This window comes from Melospiza melodia, chromosome 6 (assembly GCF_035770615.1).
Source record: "Melospiza melodia melodia isolate bMelMel2 chromosome 6, bMelMel2.pri, whole genome shotgun sequence".
Taxonomy (NCBI): Eukaryota; Metazoa; Chordata; class Aves; order Passeriformes; family Passerellidae; genus Melospiza; species Melospiza melodia.
Genome location: NC_086199.1, coordinates 50,754,964 through 50,774,439, shown reverse-complemented (window position 1 = coordinate 50,774,439; position 19,476 = coordinate 50,754,964). Strand labels below are relative to the sequence as shown.

At 40.6% G+C, this 19,476-nt stretch overlaps 1 protein-coding gene across 3 annotated transcripts in view; it reads left to right on the top strand.

The window, feature by feature from the left end:
* The window catches only part of GALNT18 (polypeptide N-acetylgalactosaminyltransferase 18), a 215,458-nt gene that overhangs the window by 89,781 nt on the left and 106,201 nt on the right, over positions 1–19,476 (top strand). For all 3 annotated transcript variants that reach the window (XM_063160599.1, XM_063160600.1, XM_063160598.1), the window contains exons 3-4: positions 4,780–4,972; positions 16,780–16,946. In XM_063160599.1, coding sequence (XP_063016669.1) covers positions 4,780–4,972; positions 16,780–16,946 — 360 coding nt within the window. The remainder of the gene's footprint in view (positions 1–4,779; positions 4,973–16,779; positions 16,947–19,476) is intronic.

Below are 19,476 nucleotides of genomic sequence, written 5' to 3'. Positions count from 1 at the left end.
CATTTCCTTCTATATGTGCTGTCATACACAGTTCAATCCTTAAAGTTTTGTCTGTATACTATTCATAGTGTTATCATGATTTCTTGACAGCTGTTGAGGAGAGGATCACCTTTCTTTTGCTGGGGTTTTTTCCCCATTCCCTGTCTGTCTACAGTGGTTACATCTGTCCATTGTTTACACTGACTACAGAGTGTGCTGGAGTGTGCAAAGACTGGATATGGACTGAATCCTCTCCGGGTTGTTGTGTGTTTTGTATGGAGTTCGAATCAGGTTTATTTTTTCTTAAGATTAGGGTTCTGCTGCTCTGTCATCTGTGCAGACAGAGTCTGACAGGCTCTGTCAGTCTCTCTGAGGAGCCCAGGCAACTTCAGTATGATTTACTAAGCTGTAAGTAAGCAGCAGTAGCAGGATTTAACCCACTTAGACACTGCATTTTTTTCTTAGGAGCACTTCTGCTGAAGTTATTTCTTTGGGAACAAGACTAGAATGCCAAGAGGAATTAACTTAACTTGAATATTCAAAACAGTGAAGTTCACTTTTTAGCACAAAGCTATATTGATGTTGACACCTTGCCAGCAGTATTGTGATTTTTTGGGAGGTGAGAGAATAAGTAAAATAACTTCTTTGAGGGGAGATCTGTTACTGTAACTTTCAATTTTTGTCCTCTGAGTATACTTTTCTCCTGGTGAGCTGCTTCTGCTGTTGCTTGTCAGTGTTTCACCATGCCATGCAAACAAGGATGTTTTCATCTGGAGGTTCACTCATCTGATACAGGATTTATAGCAGGGTCCTGCTTGGGAGAAGCCTTGCAAGACAGGAATTGTCAAACTGCAATTTTTGAGAATGCTGATAAAGTGTTTTCATGAATTACAATAGATTTTAAAAGTGTGATTTTCCTCTGTGTATCTTGCTGTGTGACAAAGTTTAGGTGAAGTTTTTCCACTTCTAAACACTGTATCATGGCTCTGTGATCCAATGCCAGTCTGGGATTTTTACCTGTCACACTGAACGGCCTCTGGCAAGAGGGTATGGATTGCTGAACAGATGAAGGGCACCTGTAGAGGAAAAGGATGAAAAGCTCCTTCCTTCCACAGAAAGCTGAAAGGCTACTGCCTGCAGGAAATAGAATATAGATCTTTTGAGTGCTGGGAGCCAGAGACAGAGTTTGAGGCCATTAGGCCTCATGAGAGAGCTGAGCTTTGTTTTGCCTTTCATGATGGTCTGTTAGATGCACGTCATGAGTCCGCCTTGCACGGTGAGGCAAGGCACAGCTGTGGCATCACCTCTGTAATCATGGCCTGTTCCTTCCTCTCTGGGCTGGGAAATCAGAGGGTCAGGCACTGGAGATCATGATCAAAGCCTTTCCTCCTACTCTCTGGCATCATTTCCAGCTCATTCTCCTTTATGTGAGCAGCCTGTTCCACCTGAGCATGTATCATTTAGTGCAGGTATTGATGTCTTCAGCTGACACAGGCTTATTTTTTCTGACAGGGTGGTTGTGCTGACTTACTCTATCTACCTTCTTGTTACTGCCACTTAATGAAATCAGCAGATGAGGCTACACTGCAGGCTTTGTAAAGCAGTTTTGTTTCCTAGGAAGGCATTTTCACAATGGAAAAGCTTTGATGTGAAACACTGCTGCTTTTGTGAATAGACCTGCAGTCAAATAAGGAATAGAACCAAAATGAAACTTAGGTACTTGTGAGAACAAACAGCATGTCTGAATCTGTCTCTGCAACTATTTTTGCAACCCTTTCTGACTTGATCCTTTCTCTTAATTGTAAACCTGCTCATGGTAACTTTTCTTAGGAAGACATGTTGAAGTCTGAATGGAGCTGAAAAATGGGTCTCTCTCAATGAGTTTCAAAGGCTTTCATGGAGATTAAATCAAAGTTATTAATTGATTGTGTTAATTGGTAATAAATAAAAGATTTGCTTTCTTCAAAGGTCGTAGAACAAAGCAGCAATCAGACAACAAAATATCTGTCCCTTATTATCTCAGTGGTATCTTTTGATTTGGTGTCTCTGATTTATTTTATAGAATGAGCAATAGGCAGAGGAGAGTGAATTTCTGTCTTGGCAGCTGGTCATAAAGATCACATGAAGCAATGGATTTGTATAAACATTAATTGCTTAACTAGGAAATGTATGAGCTGAAGAGAGACAGATGATTTTGGAAAAAAACTGTGGGGTTTTTGGCTCAGGTAAGCAGTGTGTGACCAACTCCAGGCTGATACCATGACCAGCCAGTCTTCTGGAAGGAGACTTCTTTGGCCCAGGTGTGCAGCCAGCTGACATCTGTGTAATAAATCTCTGCTGCTAATTGATTGAGCTGCAAGGAGTCAGTCTGCCAGGAGTTAATATCAGGCTCGTGTCTGGATACAGTTTTGCATGGTATGTAAAGTTAATACAGGGAGGACCTCCAGATAACATTTGCAGTGATGTGCTGCAGGTAGCAGGCTTTCTTCCCACAGGAGAAATGGAACTGATCTTTCTTTTTGGTACTAACTGAGCAGATGAATGTGCCTGCCTAGTGTTGCTTCAGGCAGTACTGCTCATGGGTCACCTTTGGGCCTCTGCTCCCTGCCATCATTCTGTACCTGCAGGAGCAAGTGGGAAGCAGGCCTGGCCTCAGGCCATCACCTGTTTACTGAGGATAAGGCATCAAATGCACTTGTTGACCAGTCAAAAGGCAGCTGATGGTCTGTCATCATTATTTTTATTTCTTGTGAGAGACTGGCTGAAGAAAGTTGCTTCCCCCAAGAGTTTTCAGCCAAATAAAGGAAAGAAAGGCTTTGTCATCAGAGATGCGAGGTTAATTCCATTGATTGGAATTGTAATTGGAAGTTCCTGCTAATGTTTTTTTTTTTTCCCTGTAGAGCAATGTATTCATGTTTGCTTAGCATACAAAAAATTACTGCATTCGGTAAATGGTTTAGTAGAACTTGGAAACTAAATTCACAGATATCCATTACTGGAAGATCTTAACTGAGATACAACCTGGATTACTGAGCACTTTTTCAATGAGAAAACAGCAAGAGATTCACAAAATCATTAGATAAAATTCAATATATTCAATATATGTGTGAGTCTGTGAAGGTAGTTGTTTCTGGGATGGCTCTTCATCCATGAAAAGACAGAGACATCTGTGACCTCCCATGCTGCTGTGATTTTTAAAGCGGTATTCAAATGCTATCCTGCCTTTTTCAAGTTAGGACCCTCTAAAATGATGTGAGTTTATCCAACTTGTGTAGTTGCCAAGTTCCTCTCTCAGACATTTATCTGTGTGGTAGCAGGGCCTGTCAGAGTAGTTTCCTCCTTTGACTGAGGGTTTAGTTTGTCTTTCATCTTTGAAGAATGGGAGCTGATTCCTGAATTCAGGCTCGGAGACATTACTTTGACAAGTAAAGAAACATTTCATGTTTACAGAGGTTGGAACATGGTGTAGGAAGTGAGTGCCATTAGTTTCCTGTCAGTGTTGTCAGAAGGAAAAAGGAGAACATCTTGAACAAATCAAATAACCTAGTCTTCTCATTTTATGTTTTTGCATTTTGGGTTCTTTCTAGTAGGAGATCAAAGGATGCTTCCTGACATTCTTTGGGAGTCGGGATTCTGATGGCATATTGTGCTAGTACATAAACTGTTGTCTTTAGGTGTTTCCATGAAGTTTAAGTCAGCTCTCAGGCCTTTAGGTGGCTCTGGGTGCTGAGGAGGACTTTGGGGACAATTGACAGATTTTCAAAAGATTCACTTTAATTTTCATAAGTCTCTGTGTTTGTAAGTACAGCCCTTTAGAAAGGAGAGTTCTTCATTTGGTTGGGTCACTGTTAAAGATTTTTTAGTGTGTGTGTGTGTGTGTGTGTGTGTGTATGTGGCTCTTGTTGACAAATCTGAGTCAGTTAAGGCATTTGATCATGCCTTACTAGTGTGCTGTGGATTGTAAAGTGTTTACAGAAACAAGGGCTTCTCTTGGTTAGATTATGTAATGTGACTCTCACAGAGAGCTCACAAGACATCTTGAACAGACTTTTTGAGCAACTAAACATTGAGAATGAATGCTGTGATTTCATTGTACTGGAGCTCTTCTTAATTGAGTTCTAGGTATATCTTTCCCTCTTCTCTCTGTTTTGGCATAACAGCCAGAGATGTGGCCTTGTGAAATGAAAACCTTTTCTAATCAAGCAAATACTACAAAGTGATGATCCCAGTAGCATCATCGCATGCACCTAAATATGGACTGAAAACTCAAATATGCTGGATTGGTAAACTGAAGCATAGAGTTATTGCATGACTGAAATTAGTTTGCTATTTAAACGCGGATGCCTAGTACAGTGAATTTTCTCTGTGTTGAATATGTAGTTTTAAAGAACTTCATTTACACACAAACTTCGGCAGCTGTTTTGTGCACTCTGTACAGATTCTTTTTTTCCTCTTCAAAACTTCAGTCGTTTCCTAGCAAGATAATCCAGGCTGAAATTAAATATTTCATCTTAGTATATAAAAGCAAAATAGCATTCTTTTCTGATAAAGCTCCTTCTGAAATTTAATTCATTTAGATTTATCAGTCCTGGCCTTTAGTCAGATTGTGATAAAAAATAATTGTTTCTACCTAACTTTATTTGACTATTAAATTTTGAGCCTTACGTGCTAATAGTTACATCTGCGCAAGAGTATGTGAGGGCATGTCATGGAAAGACTTACAGGCAGCAAGTGGAGCTGAAGTTACACTTTTTAAAATAGCAGATCCTTACTGTTTCCTTTTGTCTTTGTCTCTCGTAGAAGCTCCACCAAAATTGGAAGACAGCCCTGCAGAAGCGTTCACGGACTCGTCTCTCTTTGCTCACTGGGGGCAGGAGCTGAGCCCTGAGAACAGGAGGCTGGCCCTGAAGCAGTTCCAGTACTACGGCTACAACGCCTACCTGAGCGACCGCCTGCCGCTGGACAGGGCCCTGCCGGACCTGCGGCCCAGCGCGTGAGTCCCGGGGTGCCCTCCCTGCAGGCCCCACTGCGGCCTTCCAGCTCTTCATCCCCTGTGGGCCCACACTGTGGCCTTCCAGCTCTTTTCCCCTTTTGGGCCCACACTATGCCCTTCCAGCTCTTTTCCCCCTACAGGGCCACACTATGCCCTTCCAGCTCTTCTCCACCTACAGGGCCACACTATGCCCTTCCAGCTCTTCTCCACCTACAGGGCCACACTGTGCCCTTCCAGCTCTTCTCCACCTGCAGGCCTATAGGTGGCCATTGAATCTTAGTATGTATTGTATAGGCGGCCTTTGAGCCATAGTAAAATCTATGTATTGTATAAGTGGCCTATGAGTCTCGGTAAAATCTATGTATTGTATAAGTGGCCTTGCCCCAGTCCTAGTTGTTCTAGATGGGCTCCAGCTGTGATGTCCTTAATTGGGCAGCAGCTGTGGCTAGTGAAGATAACTGGGATAAAAGGGGGTGGGTTGGCTGGTCAGGGAGAGCCTTGGAGGAGCCCTGACGAAGAAGCAGGAACAGCACTGCTGTGAAGAGCTGCTCATGAGAAAACCACCCAGAAGGTATGGGGCTCTAGAAATATGATAACAACAAGTGGTGACCCTGACATGACAGAAGATAGGACAGCCGAGACCTGTGGCAGCCAAGAGCTGTGGAAGAGATTAGGCAGCCTGAGAGTTGCAGAAGATAAGACAGCCAAGAGCTGTGGGACAGCCTAGAGCTGTGGAGGAGTATGGCTGTTGAATCAAGGAGCTGTGGCAGCCAGGAGCTGTGTTAGATTATGGCCTTTGAGTCAAGAAGCTGTGGGGAAACATGGCCTTTGAGTCAAGGAGCTGTGAGAAAACCACCCAGGAGGTATGGGACTCTAGAAATATGATAACAACAATATGATAACAACACAGGCCCACACTGTGGCCTTCCAGTTCTTCTCCACCTACAGGGCCACACTGTGGCCTTCCAGTTCTTCTCCACCTACAGGGCCACACTATGGCCTTCCAGCTCTTTTCCACCTGCAAGGCTTTTCTCCTAGGTCTGGGCACAGGTAACAGCCAGAACGAGTAATTTCTATCAAACAGATGAATGCTGTACATTTTAATTGTCTTCTGAAGCACTGCTGAGCCCAAAGTCAGTTCTGTTAAAGTCCCACTAAGTATTCATGAACATTTCTTCAGCATCTGTTGGAAGCTTTATCTCACCTGCAATTTATATTAGATAGCAGGTGTATTTTTTCTGCTAAAAGAAGAACCTTTTAATGCCAGTTTTCAGTTTTATCAGATAATTGGCTAAATAAGAGCTGCTCTCTTTGTAAGCACAGAACTGCCTGATTAAGGTCGCTTGGCAGGTGAAGCTGGTGAGTTTCAGTGGTGAAATACACCTTTGAGCCAAGCACTGAAAGCCCAGGGATCCTCCTTGGGCAGGTCTCTGCTGGCAATCATGCCTGCCAGGCAGGGTGAACACATCCAGGGTTATTCCACAATGGCTTGGGGAGTTGGATGGGAGCAGAAAAGGGAACAGCCTTCCCTTCAGTGCATCTGGGGCCTGTTTGGGCAGCACTGTTCACAGAGACAGTTAGTGCTCAAACTTTTTGAAGCATTGGTCATATATCTGATGCTTTGAACAAGCAGCAGCTCTGGAGATGGAGAAGCAGGTGGAGGGAAAACTGCTTTTTTTGCAGCTCATTAAAAAAAGAAATCATTAAAATAAATGTGCTGGGTACTTGGTGAATCAAATGTGATTGTATGCACTTATTCTAACCAAACATTTTAATAACTAAAGCAGTAGTGCATTTTGCTGCACATTAAGTTGATGATAGCAAACACCATTATATATGAACACCATTCCAGGCAGCACTTTAGCAGTATCTATGCTATGTTTTATTATATATTGCATTGCAGAAATATTTTTGTTGCAGATTTGCTGTAATACTGACTTTGAAGAAATCAAAGTCCGTGCAATTGTATTTGTGTTTTGGTTGAATCAATTTAGCAATGCCTGTAGGGACAGTCTCTTTTTTGTTTTTTAATTGTAGACTGATCTGAAGGAAAAAGAAATCTTTTTAACTAGACATCAGTAATAGAAATGTTTCTGTTCTTATGTCTCTTTTGAAATTACTCTTCTGAATGATTTAAATATCAATTTTTTATAATGCTGTGTTTTAGAAATTTAAAATATAGAGAAAATGTAGAAATGTAGCTGAAAATAAATTAAGGTCAGGATTTTAAAAGAAACTCTAGTTAGAAATGAATCATGAGCCTAATCCTGAGCAAGTTTTGATCCTTTGCTGACTGTGCCAGAAACATGACAGACATCACAGTGTGTTTAGGGACACATACACACAAAATAATGGCTTAGTAATGGTAGCTCAGGTAGGTTCCCTGCACCCTTTAGGCTGGGGAGCAGGCAGAGACTCAGACACTGGAATGTAGTAAGTTCTGACCCTGAGGAAAATGAATTGTGTTGTCAGGCAGTATGCAAACTGTTTGCTGTAGCTACAGCACCCTGTGGAGTGCAGAGCTACAGGTGTTCTCTAAGTCCTGTTGTTGAAAAAAGAATTCCTGCTCCCAACAAGCAAATTCTCATTTGTGTGAGAGCACATGTGTGAATGTTGTGGGGGAAAAATCTACCCTGTGAAAGTATGTTCCCAGTGTAATAATCAATTTTGGGGATTTCTAGCCCCTGGTTTTTAAGCCAAGTGTAGAAGTCACTTCCCCTGTCTGTATTTAAGTTATCCTTGGGCAGGTACTGGGCTCAAGCAGCACAGCCTAAAGGCCAAGGACAGTGTGGTGTGAAGAGAGCCTACAGCAAGTGACGTGGAGCCCAAGTTAGCCACCTTTGCTGGAATCAGTCAGTTGTGGTATTTCTGTTCTGACTAGAAATGCATGAAAGCCCAGATATAACCGCAGTACCTGGGCACAGTTAGCCAAGGTCCAACCAAGCTCATTAGCCTGGATTTAGCAGTGATTCTGCAAGAGTCAGCATGGCAGTGGCATCCCAGCAAAGGCTTGTGACAGGTAGATAAAGGAGCAGAGCTCACATAGTTCTGTCTGGGCTCAATGGTGGTCTGTCATCTGTATTCAGAACCTATCGTATGGAGTACAGGAATTTGGGAGGACAACAATATTTAGAACTGAAACCTAAGGAAATTCACAGATTGTTAGCCCCAGATGAGAGCAGGAGAATTAAGTGATCTGCCAAAATTGTGATATTAGTCCTTTATATCGTGCTGGTATGACTCAGCTTTGACCTTTCTGCCTGCAGTCCTCTGAGAATTCACATCTACATATCTTAGCAGGAGAGCTCAGCATGTCTTTACAAGGTTCTACACAGATAAAGGCCATTCCACTGGTGTAATAACACCAAATTATAACATGCAGCATTCTCTAGGGTTGAGATTGTCAACATTAAATGCCATGACAAAAGAAGAGGACAGTTAGAGATTGTGGACCTGCAACACAGATGGAAGAGAGGGCAAAAATCCAGCCTTGTCCAGTCCTTCAGCGTGGGTGGCATGAAGAGGCAGTAGAACACATTTAGCAGTTAGGGCAGTGCACTCTGCCCAAGCCTCTGAACTCTGGCCTCTCTAGAAAAAGATTATCACATTGGTTGGAAACATCCAGCAGAGCGCAGTTAGGTCAAGCTGTGGCAGTTGTCACACCTTTCAGAAGGACCTTCTCATGCTTTAGGTACTGCAGAGTGGTTTCTGACCCTCTGTACAGCCATGAGCCTCCTGTTCCATTCTGAATTCAGCTCCTTTTTACTGTGAGCATTTCTGCTAGCATAGGGTGTCACCAGCACAGTCCAAAATAATCTCTTTGAAGCAAATAAGAGATGCCCTGGATACTTTAGCCTCCTGAAGTAATCACTGCACTGTGAAGTGGGCTGTTTTTGCCATACTCAGTAGACAGTGCAGGGTTTATTGAGGAGTACTGTCTCTGCCAGGACCTAATTTTGTGCTGCTGAAGCTGGGTGCTGTACTGTTCCCCACATTCTGTGCATCTGTTAGCCTTATCTACATCACAGACTGACAAGTAGCTCTAATTAGCCTGGAAGCACTTAGGAAGGTAGTGTTGCCCTTGCTGCATGCAGGAGCAGAGGATAATAGTTCTGTGTTAGTTACAATTCTGTTGTGCTCGTTACTTCTAGTAGGGCAGCCAGTACCCACAGAGATTGTTTTGAGTGAAATGTGAATGAAACAAGCTCATGCAGAAATTCATTGAAACAATGTAGGTTATTTAGGGGTCCTGAAACTGTCTCCCAAACTCCTTTCGAGTGGATGTACTTAAGATTCTACTTTGTTGGCTTGTAAATTTTTGTTGCCTGATCCATTGTGCTGAAGCACACATGGGAGAGGGAGGTAATATTCTTCTTTGATTATGTGATGAGCGAGGGAGGCATAGCAGGAAAGGAGGTTTGCAGCAGGATCCCAGCAGAGGAGCTGTTTCAAAGGGTCTGGCTCCTGCACAGACTGTCTGATACAAACAAACCTGGCCAGTAAATGCAAAGCAACCTTTTCAGTCAGTGTAACTGACTGGAAGAAAGCAAAGAAGAAAAAGAGAGAAGCAAAGGCATGAAGGGTAGAAGGCAAAAGAAGCATTTAAAGCTCAGATGTTTGAATTCTTTGGAGATTGTCAAATAACATGGTATAGCCTGTGGGTTTGCCCTTTTCCTGGCTGAAAGTTTGTCATCTGGAAAAGTGGAGAGGAGAGGTCCTGTTTCCGATGCAGAGAAGGGCTTTGGCTATTTTGTAAGCACTTCTTTCAAACAATTCACTGCTCCTAAACTGATTATTTAGAGGCTCAGTTTGGCAAGGGACAGTGGTAGAAGCCTTGAAGACAGCAAAATTAGGTTTGTGATAAAGTGGGCACAAACAGAGCAGGCAAGAGATCCCCTGAATGCAGATAGGACTACAAGGAAGAAAAGTCAAGCATTGGCTAGTTGAGGACAGTGATGTGGTTTGGGAAAAAAGTTTTTCATGTATGTTCACTTGTCCAAAATGTCCATTAGTCTTATGGTGGCAAACACAATCCTGGATGTGGCATGCATCAGACTTCTATATTTTTTTTCTTTATTAAAATTGATATAAGAAAAATCAGTAATTTCAAATAGTGAGGTTCAGGCTGGGCTTTTGTATGTAATCTCTATTTCTTCCCAAAAGCCAGCTTCTCCAGAGTTGCATTCCATAAACCTTTGCCCCCACACGTCCCTGTGAAACAGTTCTGCCCTGCTGGGTGTATGTTAGTGATGGATATGGCTCCTTGTTAATTTCTGACCAAGTTCTTTTGTTGCCAGTGGTAAAAGAGAACATGAATATTGCTTGTTGGTTCTGATGTTTCGAAGGAGCCATTTAAAAAGAGCATAAAGTACATACAGTACATATAATGTATTGTTTTGGACAGAACTTCTAAAATTTCCAGAGTATTCAGCATTCTTGTTAAATACCTAATCTTTCCTGCTGTCCTGTTTCATGCTCTCTTTTACGTATCTCTCTACCTCTGATTCTTCTCTTTCTCATCTCACCTTTGCCATGAGATTGGTTCCCAGCAGAATCCCTCTGGGATTCTGAGCTCAGCCTTGCTTTTCCTGTTGAGATGTACCTCAGATGGCTGCTCTACAAGTGTTTGATATCACTGGCAGTGATATCAAATCTGCTGCTGTCTTCAGGCTGCTCTAATAGCCCAAGTTAATGGTGATATGCCCTTATACAGGAAAAAAAGACCCTTGTTATATGCTGTTCAATGCCAGCCTGGTTGGCATAGCTCAGTTAGCATTTAAAATACTGATCATAGCAAAAGGAAAAATGAAGTATGATCACACAATGAAATTATAAACATAAATACAAAAATAGTTGTGCAGGAGTTCTTGCAGTGTTGGGATGCTGGGGGACACAAGACAGATGATGGACTTTGGATGTAGTTAACATAAGAGATTTGATAACAGGATGCCTTGGCAATAGCAAACAGAGCTTTGAGGATTGCAAGAAGATTGCATCAGACAGGTTTACTGAAAAAAGGAAATTACATCAGACTTCTGCAAGCAAGAGATGTTTAAAATGTGTAAGTTTGTTTATGTGATTATTAACCCAATCATTGTAGTAAAACACTACTAGCCCCCCTAAAATAGTATATAAATGTTTGAGTCCCACAATAAATCAGATTCTGATCACCAAATCAGTCTTCCATCTCTCTTCATTGCTGACATTACAATACTCAGTTCTTTTCCCAGAGTTTTGCTGCTACTTATTTCATTTATGCCAGAATGTTTTGGTTTTTTTTTACTCCCATGTATTTTGAACTTCTGAGGACCATTTTGGCTGTGGACAAAATGTTACCAGGACAATTCTGTTTCTGCTTGCGCTTCTGAGAAATTCTTACCTTGTTGGAACTAAAACTTGCTCCCATATACTTGTGCCTTAAAGTGTTGTTTCTAAAACAACACTTTAACCCCAAACATTTTTAGTAACATCTTGATTGCATCTTGTATTAAACAAAAAACAACCAAAAAAACCCCAAAACCATCAAAACAAGAAAAAAAAGTGGAATATGTGCTACAATTTCTTTTCTAAACAAAAACATGGGGTTTTACTATTGTTTGATCTGATACTGTTGGTTAAAGTTTTTCAAAGCTTGCAGAAAATAATTTGAGTTCATAATTATGTACATATTTGTAGACAGTCTCAGAGATAAGTTATTAATCCAGAAAATAAATTTTGCTTTGCTGCTTTAAAGCATAGTTATGCTAAACTAATTTTAATGGCTAATGACTGGCTAAATTGAATTATCACAGTGCATAGATGAATAGAGTTTTCTTGTGGACAAATATTTGAAAGAAGCTTCATAATATATGCTGCTCTCCATTTACCAGAGCTGTGCTTGAAATAGAACACCAGGAGTTTCTCTAAATTCCTGGTAACCATGGCAACTGCTGCTTTAGTGCTATTAGCCCAGTGTAATTGAGTGGAGTGGGTTTTGCTGGCTGTAATTTTTAGCTTTGTTGAAGCAATACTCACTATTGTAGCTGTAAGTGCCGTTTGGAATCTGTATTTGAAATTCAGTGGAAGCACAAGCGCTTTACATTCTGTGCAGGATCTGGGGCTGAGTTAATTCTGATTTGTTTAAATTAAAAAGAAAAAAAAATAGGTCATTTTTAGTATCATCAGCTGATACGGAAAATTATGTAGAGAGGAAAAGGTGTTTTTCTGAAATGTACAGACACACTGAAACAAAAAGTGAATTTGAGCTGGAAGTAAAGGTAATAAATGAGTCTGAATGGGAAAAAAAAAAGAAAACATGCACTCAGTTCAGGGATCAACCCTCCTTGAAAATTAGTCTTCTTGAAAAGACTAAAGAAATTAGATAAAACAGGAGTCTAATTCTGTTCTCTCAAGTCATCTGTAGTTATCTTTTAAGACATGGTGGTACAAAAAGGGAATCAAATTGCATCCACAGGATTGAAATCATTGCTCTTATCTGTACAAGTTGCCAGCAATAAAAAATTTTGTCCAGAGTGATAAAAAATTGCAAATATGTAAGATGTAAATGAATGCAGTTGGGAAAACCAATAAAAATAGTTTGTTTTAAATGGATGGAAGACTCATCAGAAGCAGAAATTTTGTTTGAGCATGTCAGTTTATGCATGGATTTATGGCAGGGAAGCAGTGCATTGAGGGTTGTTTTGTCATCAAGAACCTTTTTGGAATATAATTTGTCACTAGTTGATTGCAATATTATATTTTATATTTATCTCAAGCTCAGCTTAATTGACAGAGGAGAAAAAACCACCAGTATTTAAGGAAGCAACTTCTTTGAACTATTTTCAATATACTTTTATTGCCATTCAAAGTATTTCAAAAATCCCTCAGTTTTTCCTAATTATTTAACCGGTACCATATCTTACCAGATAGAGTTTCACTTTTTGCTAGAGTATCATTTTATCTTCTTTGTGCATTGTTATAGCTGAAGATAACAAATACTACCATGCCTAAAGTAGACAGATAAAAGATAAATTGGCTGTAGATTTGTTTGCTGGACCATTTCATATTTGTTCATTTTGACTGCAAGCACATCACTAAAATAACAAGCATTGTAGGTTCTTTAAAGGATAATACTGAAGATTATTTTAGTAGCTTTAGACCTGTCAACTAGTTCATAGTCTATTTGAAGACAAATTTTCAAAATTTGGATGCGTACACACCATTTGGCATGAACAGGTCTGTTCTTCAAGGACCAAGATCTGTAATAATTTTAGCATTTTTAGGAAAACTTTGAGTGTTAGTATTTAAGAATTATTATGTGATTATAAGTAAAGAGGTCTCCCAGCCACTTTGAGCATGAAATATGTACATGGAAATCCTTCTGTGAAATGCCAGTTAAACCTGATGGTCCCTAAAACTCACATTTGTTGAAGATTTGCCTCAGGTTTGATAGTGCTCAGCCCAAGTAAATTTATAGCTATTTCAACTACTCAGTCATCTGGGCAGGGCTTTTAGAGATTGTTTTAAGCAGGAATTTCAGAGCTTGTTCATCACTGAAGGTGATCTTCTTTTAAGGAACCGTTTCAGAGGTTAAAATACTCTGGGGTACAGGAGGCAGTTGTGGAAACTATCTTTTTTCCTTAAGAAGATGTGAAACAGGTGTGTTATCACCAAAGGGGTACTGGGGACAGCCAAAGGTGACACAGAGACTCCATCATCAGGAGGCATGAAAAGGCATTTTATTATTAGAAATGTACAGTTCTTATGGAAACAATGGTGGCCCTAAGACCTCATTGGCCTTTAGGAATCTTCTCTCACACTAGTGGTGAACTATGAATAGCACACTCTGGAGAACCATATCTATAAACAACAGTTGTGGTATTTGTGAGGTTTTCAGGATGAGGGAAGAGATGAGAATTTGACTCTATGTTCTCAGAAGGCTGATGTATTATGATATGATATATGATATGATATTATATTATATTTAAGAATACTATACTAAAACTATACTAAAGAAAGAGGAGGATACAGACAGAAGGGTTAACAAGAATGAATAATAAAAACTTGTGACTGACTCAGATTGTGACACAGCTGATGGTGATTGGGGATTAAGTTAAAACAATTCACATGAAACCAATCAAACAATGACCAGTTGGTGAACAATGTCTAAGGCACATTCCAAAACAACAAAACAAAGAGAAGCAATTAAATAATTATTGTTTTCATTTCTCTCAGAGGCTTCTCAGGAAAAGAATCCTGGGCAAAGAGAATTTTTCAGAAAATATGACAGTGACAAACAGTTACAGAAAGAGAGATAATAATTGTTTTTAAATTCTTTCTCTGAGCTTTCTCACAGCTTCCCAAGAGAATCCTGGGACAGCCGTGTCTCTCTCTGTACAGAGGATGTGTGATTACCCCAGTGTGTGTCTGTAGCATTGGGACTGTTTAGCCTAAAGAAGAGGAAGCTTAGAGGGGATGTAATCAAGGTAAATATCTGAAGGGAGGCTGCAAAGAGGGCAGAGCCAGGCTCTTCTCAGTGCTGCCCAGAGGCAAAGGGCACAAGCTGCAGGACAGGTTGTAGAGTTTCCCTCATTGGAGGCATCCCAACCCTGTCTGAAGATGCTGCTGCAGGAAGATGCTGTTCCTGGGCAGCTGGCTCTAGGGGACTCTGCTGAAGGAAGGCTTGGACAGGATGCCTTCCCGAGGCCCATTCCAACCTCATCCATCCTGTGATTGTGTGGCATCATAGAAAATTGCCCTGACGCCTGACTTGTAGACTCTGTGAAAATGACTTTGTTTCTTCAGCAGATTGTCACTAGTAAAAAGGAAATAATAAATATTATCTTGCAAAAGAAAGAAAAAAGTGATCACAAGAATTTTTGTGGCATTATAATTTAGATTTGCAGTAGCCATGAAGAGTGGAGTTTAGGGTTTAAAATGCATAAACATCTATTTGAACATGTGCTGCAGGTTCTTCCTCCAAGGGATTTACCCTAAACATAAGGTCAGAGAGACTTGGTATCACTCCAGCTTAGTTTAATTGCTCCACAGAAAGTGAAATGACTCTGAAAAGGGGGCCTGAAAATAATCATACCAAGCTGGCTAGTGGCTGGCTCTCTGGGGAGACCAGGGAAGATTGAACTCATGCTCCCTCCATCCTGGCTGAAGGTTTTAAGTCCTGCACTACTGGCTAAAAGAGAAAAGCAGTGCTGCCTTGCTCTTCTTCTGGAAAAAAAAAGTCAGCTCCCCTTGTCTCTTATGGTAGTGCTTTATTTTGCATAAAATCGACTCCTGGATGCTTTAACGAAAACTTTTCATTCTGGTGCTGAAAGCTGTCTTAGCAATGAATAGAGGATTAAAACACCAGTCAAAATACAAACTGATTTGGGAAAGAAAGTTTTGGTGTCTTGTGCTGCAGAAGATCAAGCCACAAGTGGGAATCAGTAAATCCAAACACCATTTTAAATATTTCCCTCTGGTATTGACACCATGGAACAAAAAGCTGTGAATCTCTGCAACAATGAGGTTTCATATTTGTTTCTAAACAGTGTATGAACCAGGTTATTAAAAAATATACTGTACACTTTTTAAGACTTGAACTGTCACTACTTTTTCTAGACTTTATTTTCTGTTTTATATGTCCTTATAACTCTTTTGTATGGTGACAGAGAGAAAAGGACCTAAAATATTAAATAGCTTCTTTAATGTGATTTCCATCACTTTCAAACCAATGACTGAATTAAGAAAATTGGTTGATCAGCTGAATTTTGAATATTGTGCTATCTCAGTTGGCTTGGATGTCATGTGTCCTATGCACTTTTTTCCAGAACCCTTAAAAGCAGAGAAGTAAATTGATCATCTTGCTTTAACTTAAATTTTGTACAACATCCAGCACATGAAGAGGAATGCTTTTGTGATACTACTTTGTATTTATTTGCTACACCAATTAAAATACAAATTCCTAAAAGAACTTTTCTCTTTGAACTGAAGAACAGACTTAGTTAAGGAGTCATATTCAAGCATTATGTAAAAGTAATGAATCTCTCTGTGCTTTCTGTATGCAAAACATTGGCTGTTAGTTGTGCTTTCCACAGTTTCCAGGGGTTCCTGGATGTAGTGAACCCTGGCATCTGGAGAGGATAGCCACTCAGTGTTGTCAGGAGGCAGACAAAAGCATTAACATCAATCATTTCCATCTACAAAGTCTATCTAAAAATGCTGCTTGAGTCAGCCTGTGCCTGATTTCATCCTAGTAAGTAGTTTCAAATCTGAGGAAAAATCAGAAACATTGCATTAAAATACTAAAAGTTTCACAGAAAATAATTAATTCCTTTTACTCAATTAAGTTCTGGCTTTATTGAAAAGCAAATATTTTGTTCACAGTTTAAAAAGGTAAAGTGGTAAAAGAGCTTTCTACTCATATAATTGAAAGATTTGAATCCTTTTTGGAAAGAAGGAGGTGAAAAAACCCCAATAAAACACTAAGGAGCTTTAAAGTTGTGGGCAGCACTTCCATGCTGCTGTTTCCATAAGCAAGTTGGAATGTGGCTGAAATATCTATTTTTGAAAAAGGAAAGAAAAATGCATTATGTTATGAGAGTATTCCTCTTTCTGATTAAACCCCTTGACTGTGCTTACAGATAAGTTTTCCACTTTTTAATGTGGTTTTTCTGGCTGCACCATCTGTCTTAGCTTTAGTAGCAGCATGTTCTTTTTGTATCTTTAATATGTTCCTATAACTGGGAGTAGATTTCTCTGAAATAGTTTTCGTTTGCATTGTGGCTGCCAAAAATTTATGTATTTTCTTTTCCTTCAACCTTTCCCTGTAGGTGCAGGAACCTGACGTTTCCTGAGAGCCTCCCCGAGGTCAGCATTGTGTTCATTTTCGTTAACGAGGCGCTCTCGGTGATCCTGCGCTCCATCCACTCAGCCATCGACCGCACCCCTGCTCACCTGCTCAAGGAGATCATCCTCGTTGATGATAACAGTAACAATGGTAAGAGCTTTCCTTCTTCCCCCTCCCTGCCCTAAGGCTGGATCCTTCCAGAGAAGCCTGGAATTCTGGCTCTTGCTCATCCTTCTGGCCTTTCAGATGTTATGGGTGGGTTTTCTCCCTTCTTCATCCCATACTCTTGCTGGGCTGTTTTGAACTCTGCACGAGTGGGGCGTGTTTAAAAGTGTGTACAAAAGAAGGAATGTTTGAGGTGTCTGGTCTGGGGACTTCTGCTGCTCACAGTGACCCCAAGATGTGTTAGAAAGTCTCTTTTCCCAGCGCGGTGGTCCAAGAAGGAGTCAGAGCTCTTCAGTTCTCGTTCTCAAGGTTGTTTATTGTTTCTTATCTATAAAATTCTTTCTCTGGCCTGCCAAGGTCCATTCAGCAGGTCAGACAGAGGCACACTGACTGCTCTCAGGGCAATGTTATCATTTTGTACTAAGAATTATGTATACAATGTTTACAGTTACTTCCCAATACCTGTCACCTATGTTAGACAGTGAGCTTCTACTCTAAACCAATCTGTAAGTGCCAGCATCACAGCAGAAGATGGAGACCAAGAAGAAGGAGAAAGGCTGGACACATCCAGATTCCTCCATCTTGCCCCCTGAACCCCCGCTCTAAAACCCCCGAAAATCTATTTTTCACCCTGTGGCAAACTAGTTAATTATTCTACTTAGACTTTTGTGGCTTGCAGATCCTCATATAAGGTTGGTGATTTTTTTCCATGAGTCATAATCTAAGTCACAGGTGCCTTGGGCTCTGTGCCAGGGTCTCTGAGCCCCCTGGGAGGGGTTCTGGCAATCCAGGACAGACAGAGGGATGTCCTGAATTCTGACATTCTGGTAGGCAGAGTTTTGAATGTAGCAATAGATTAGACCTAGCAAGTTTTACTCTTAGTGCCTCAGAGTGTTTTTCAAGCTCATATGGTTTCTGCACTTCTACTTCCACTGTATGATTCCACATGTGTACCCTCTGTTATGCATAAAATGCCTTTCTGTGTTTCTTAGACTTCTCCTTCAGATTTCCAGTTTTCCTCTCCCCCACTTACCTTGCTGCTTCTCTGCTGTCTGTACTTAGATGTTGCTCTCCACGACCTGAAGGATTGCACTGCCCGTCTCTGATGGTCCAGTGCTTGCCAGTGTGTTTGTCAGTGAGGCCGTGCTGGGCACTATTTGCAAGTCTTATTTTCTAGGAACTTTATGATGAAATTTTAATAAGCACAGAATGCTGAACTTAAAGAAAAATTCTGCTGTGCTGGGAGGGTTAATTCTGAACTGCTAAAATACAAGGAGAATCTGAACTTATCTTGTTGAAGGAAAAAGCTGAACAAAGGGCTTCTCTTATCCTTGCCATCACAACTGCTGTTATCTGGCTATATCCCTGTAGCTTAATGCTGTGACTTGCTGCTGATCACAAATGTGTCTCAGATTTGTACAGAGAAGAAACTTACTGGGAAGCAAGTAAGTTCCCCACCCCAGGCTATGCACATCATCATACCCTCTTCTGCTGACTATGAATGAAAGAAAAACTGCAATCCTGACTATTCAAAGTGCACACAAAACACAACAACTTGGTGTAGGCCTATGCCCTAAGTTTTGTCTTGTCCCTTGTGCAACACCTAGCAATTTGATAGAAAGAACACAACATTGAAACACAGCTTTGACTGGTGGACTTGGCTGCGATTGTGTGAATCCACTCCTGCCCCTTTCAAATGGCAACTCAAAGAATCTGAGTAGCTGCTGGTACTGCAGGGCCTGAGGAGGTCTCTGGACATTGATAAAGTGGCCACAAAGCAGACATAAAAGGAGAGAAATAGTCTGGTGGAGAAAAAGTGTCTTCTAGAGTTTGAGTCTGATATTGTATGGTTTACAGGCAGTTATTGCAGTGGGCAGATTGCAGAGCAATGTCACAAATACCAGTGATTCTGAGAGCCTGTCCTCACTGTGATGAGCTCACTAACAAACACTCGTTGCACTGTACTCTACAGACTCGTCCAAATTATTATTTTTCATTATTTCATACCTGAAATAGAACAGAAAACACAGGAACTATTTTATCTTTCAGGAAAACCTGTCCAGTTGCATTTTTTTGTTATTACTGTACTGTATAATATTTTTATGATCTGCTGTGCCTTTTATTTAGGCTTGCCTTTCTTACACTCCAGTGCCTTAAATCCTTGGGTTCCTGGCCCCAAGCAGGGAGACAGAAATTGAGAGGAAGGTAACCTTTGGTTTGGCTGCCTTGGCTTGGTGTTATATGTCATTTTATACAAAATCATACTGTGCAGAGCTATAGTTAGTCTCACAGAAAAATTCAATCCTCTGCAGGATTTTATGCTACTCCTCTAACCCTTTCTCTGGCATCTCTTCCCTGCAGTATTAAATTAGATTTCTACAGTCCTCTTTATCCCATAATGTATGCTGAAGACCTGGTAATAGGCATATATTTGGAGCTAATGGATGTTTGGAATGGGAGAGATTGTAAAGATGATTTATAGGCTTTCCTACTATTAGTTTAAATCTTGAAATAT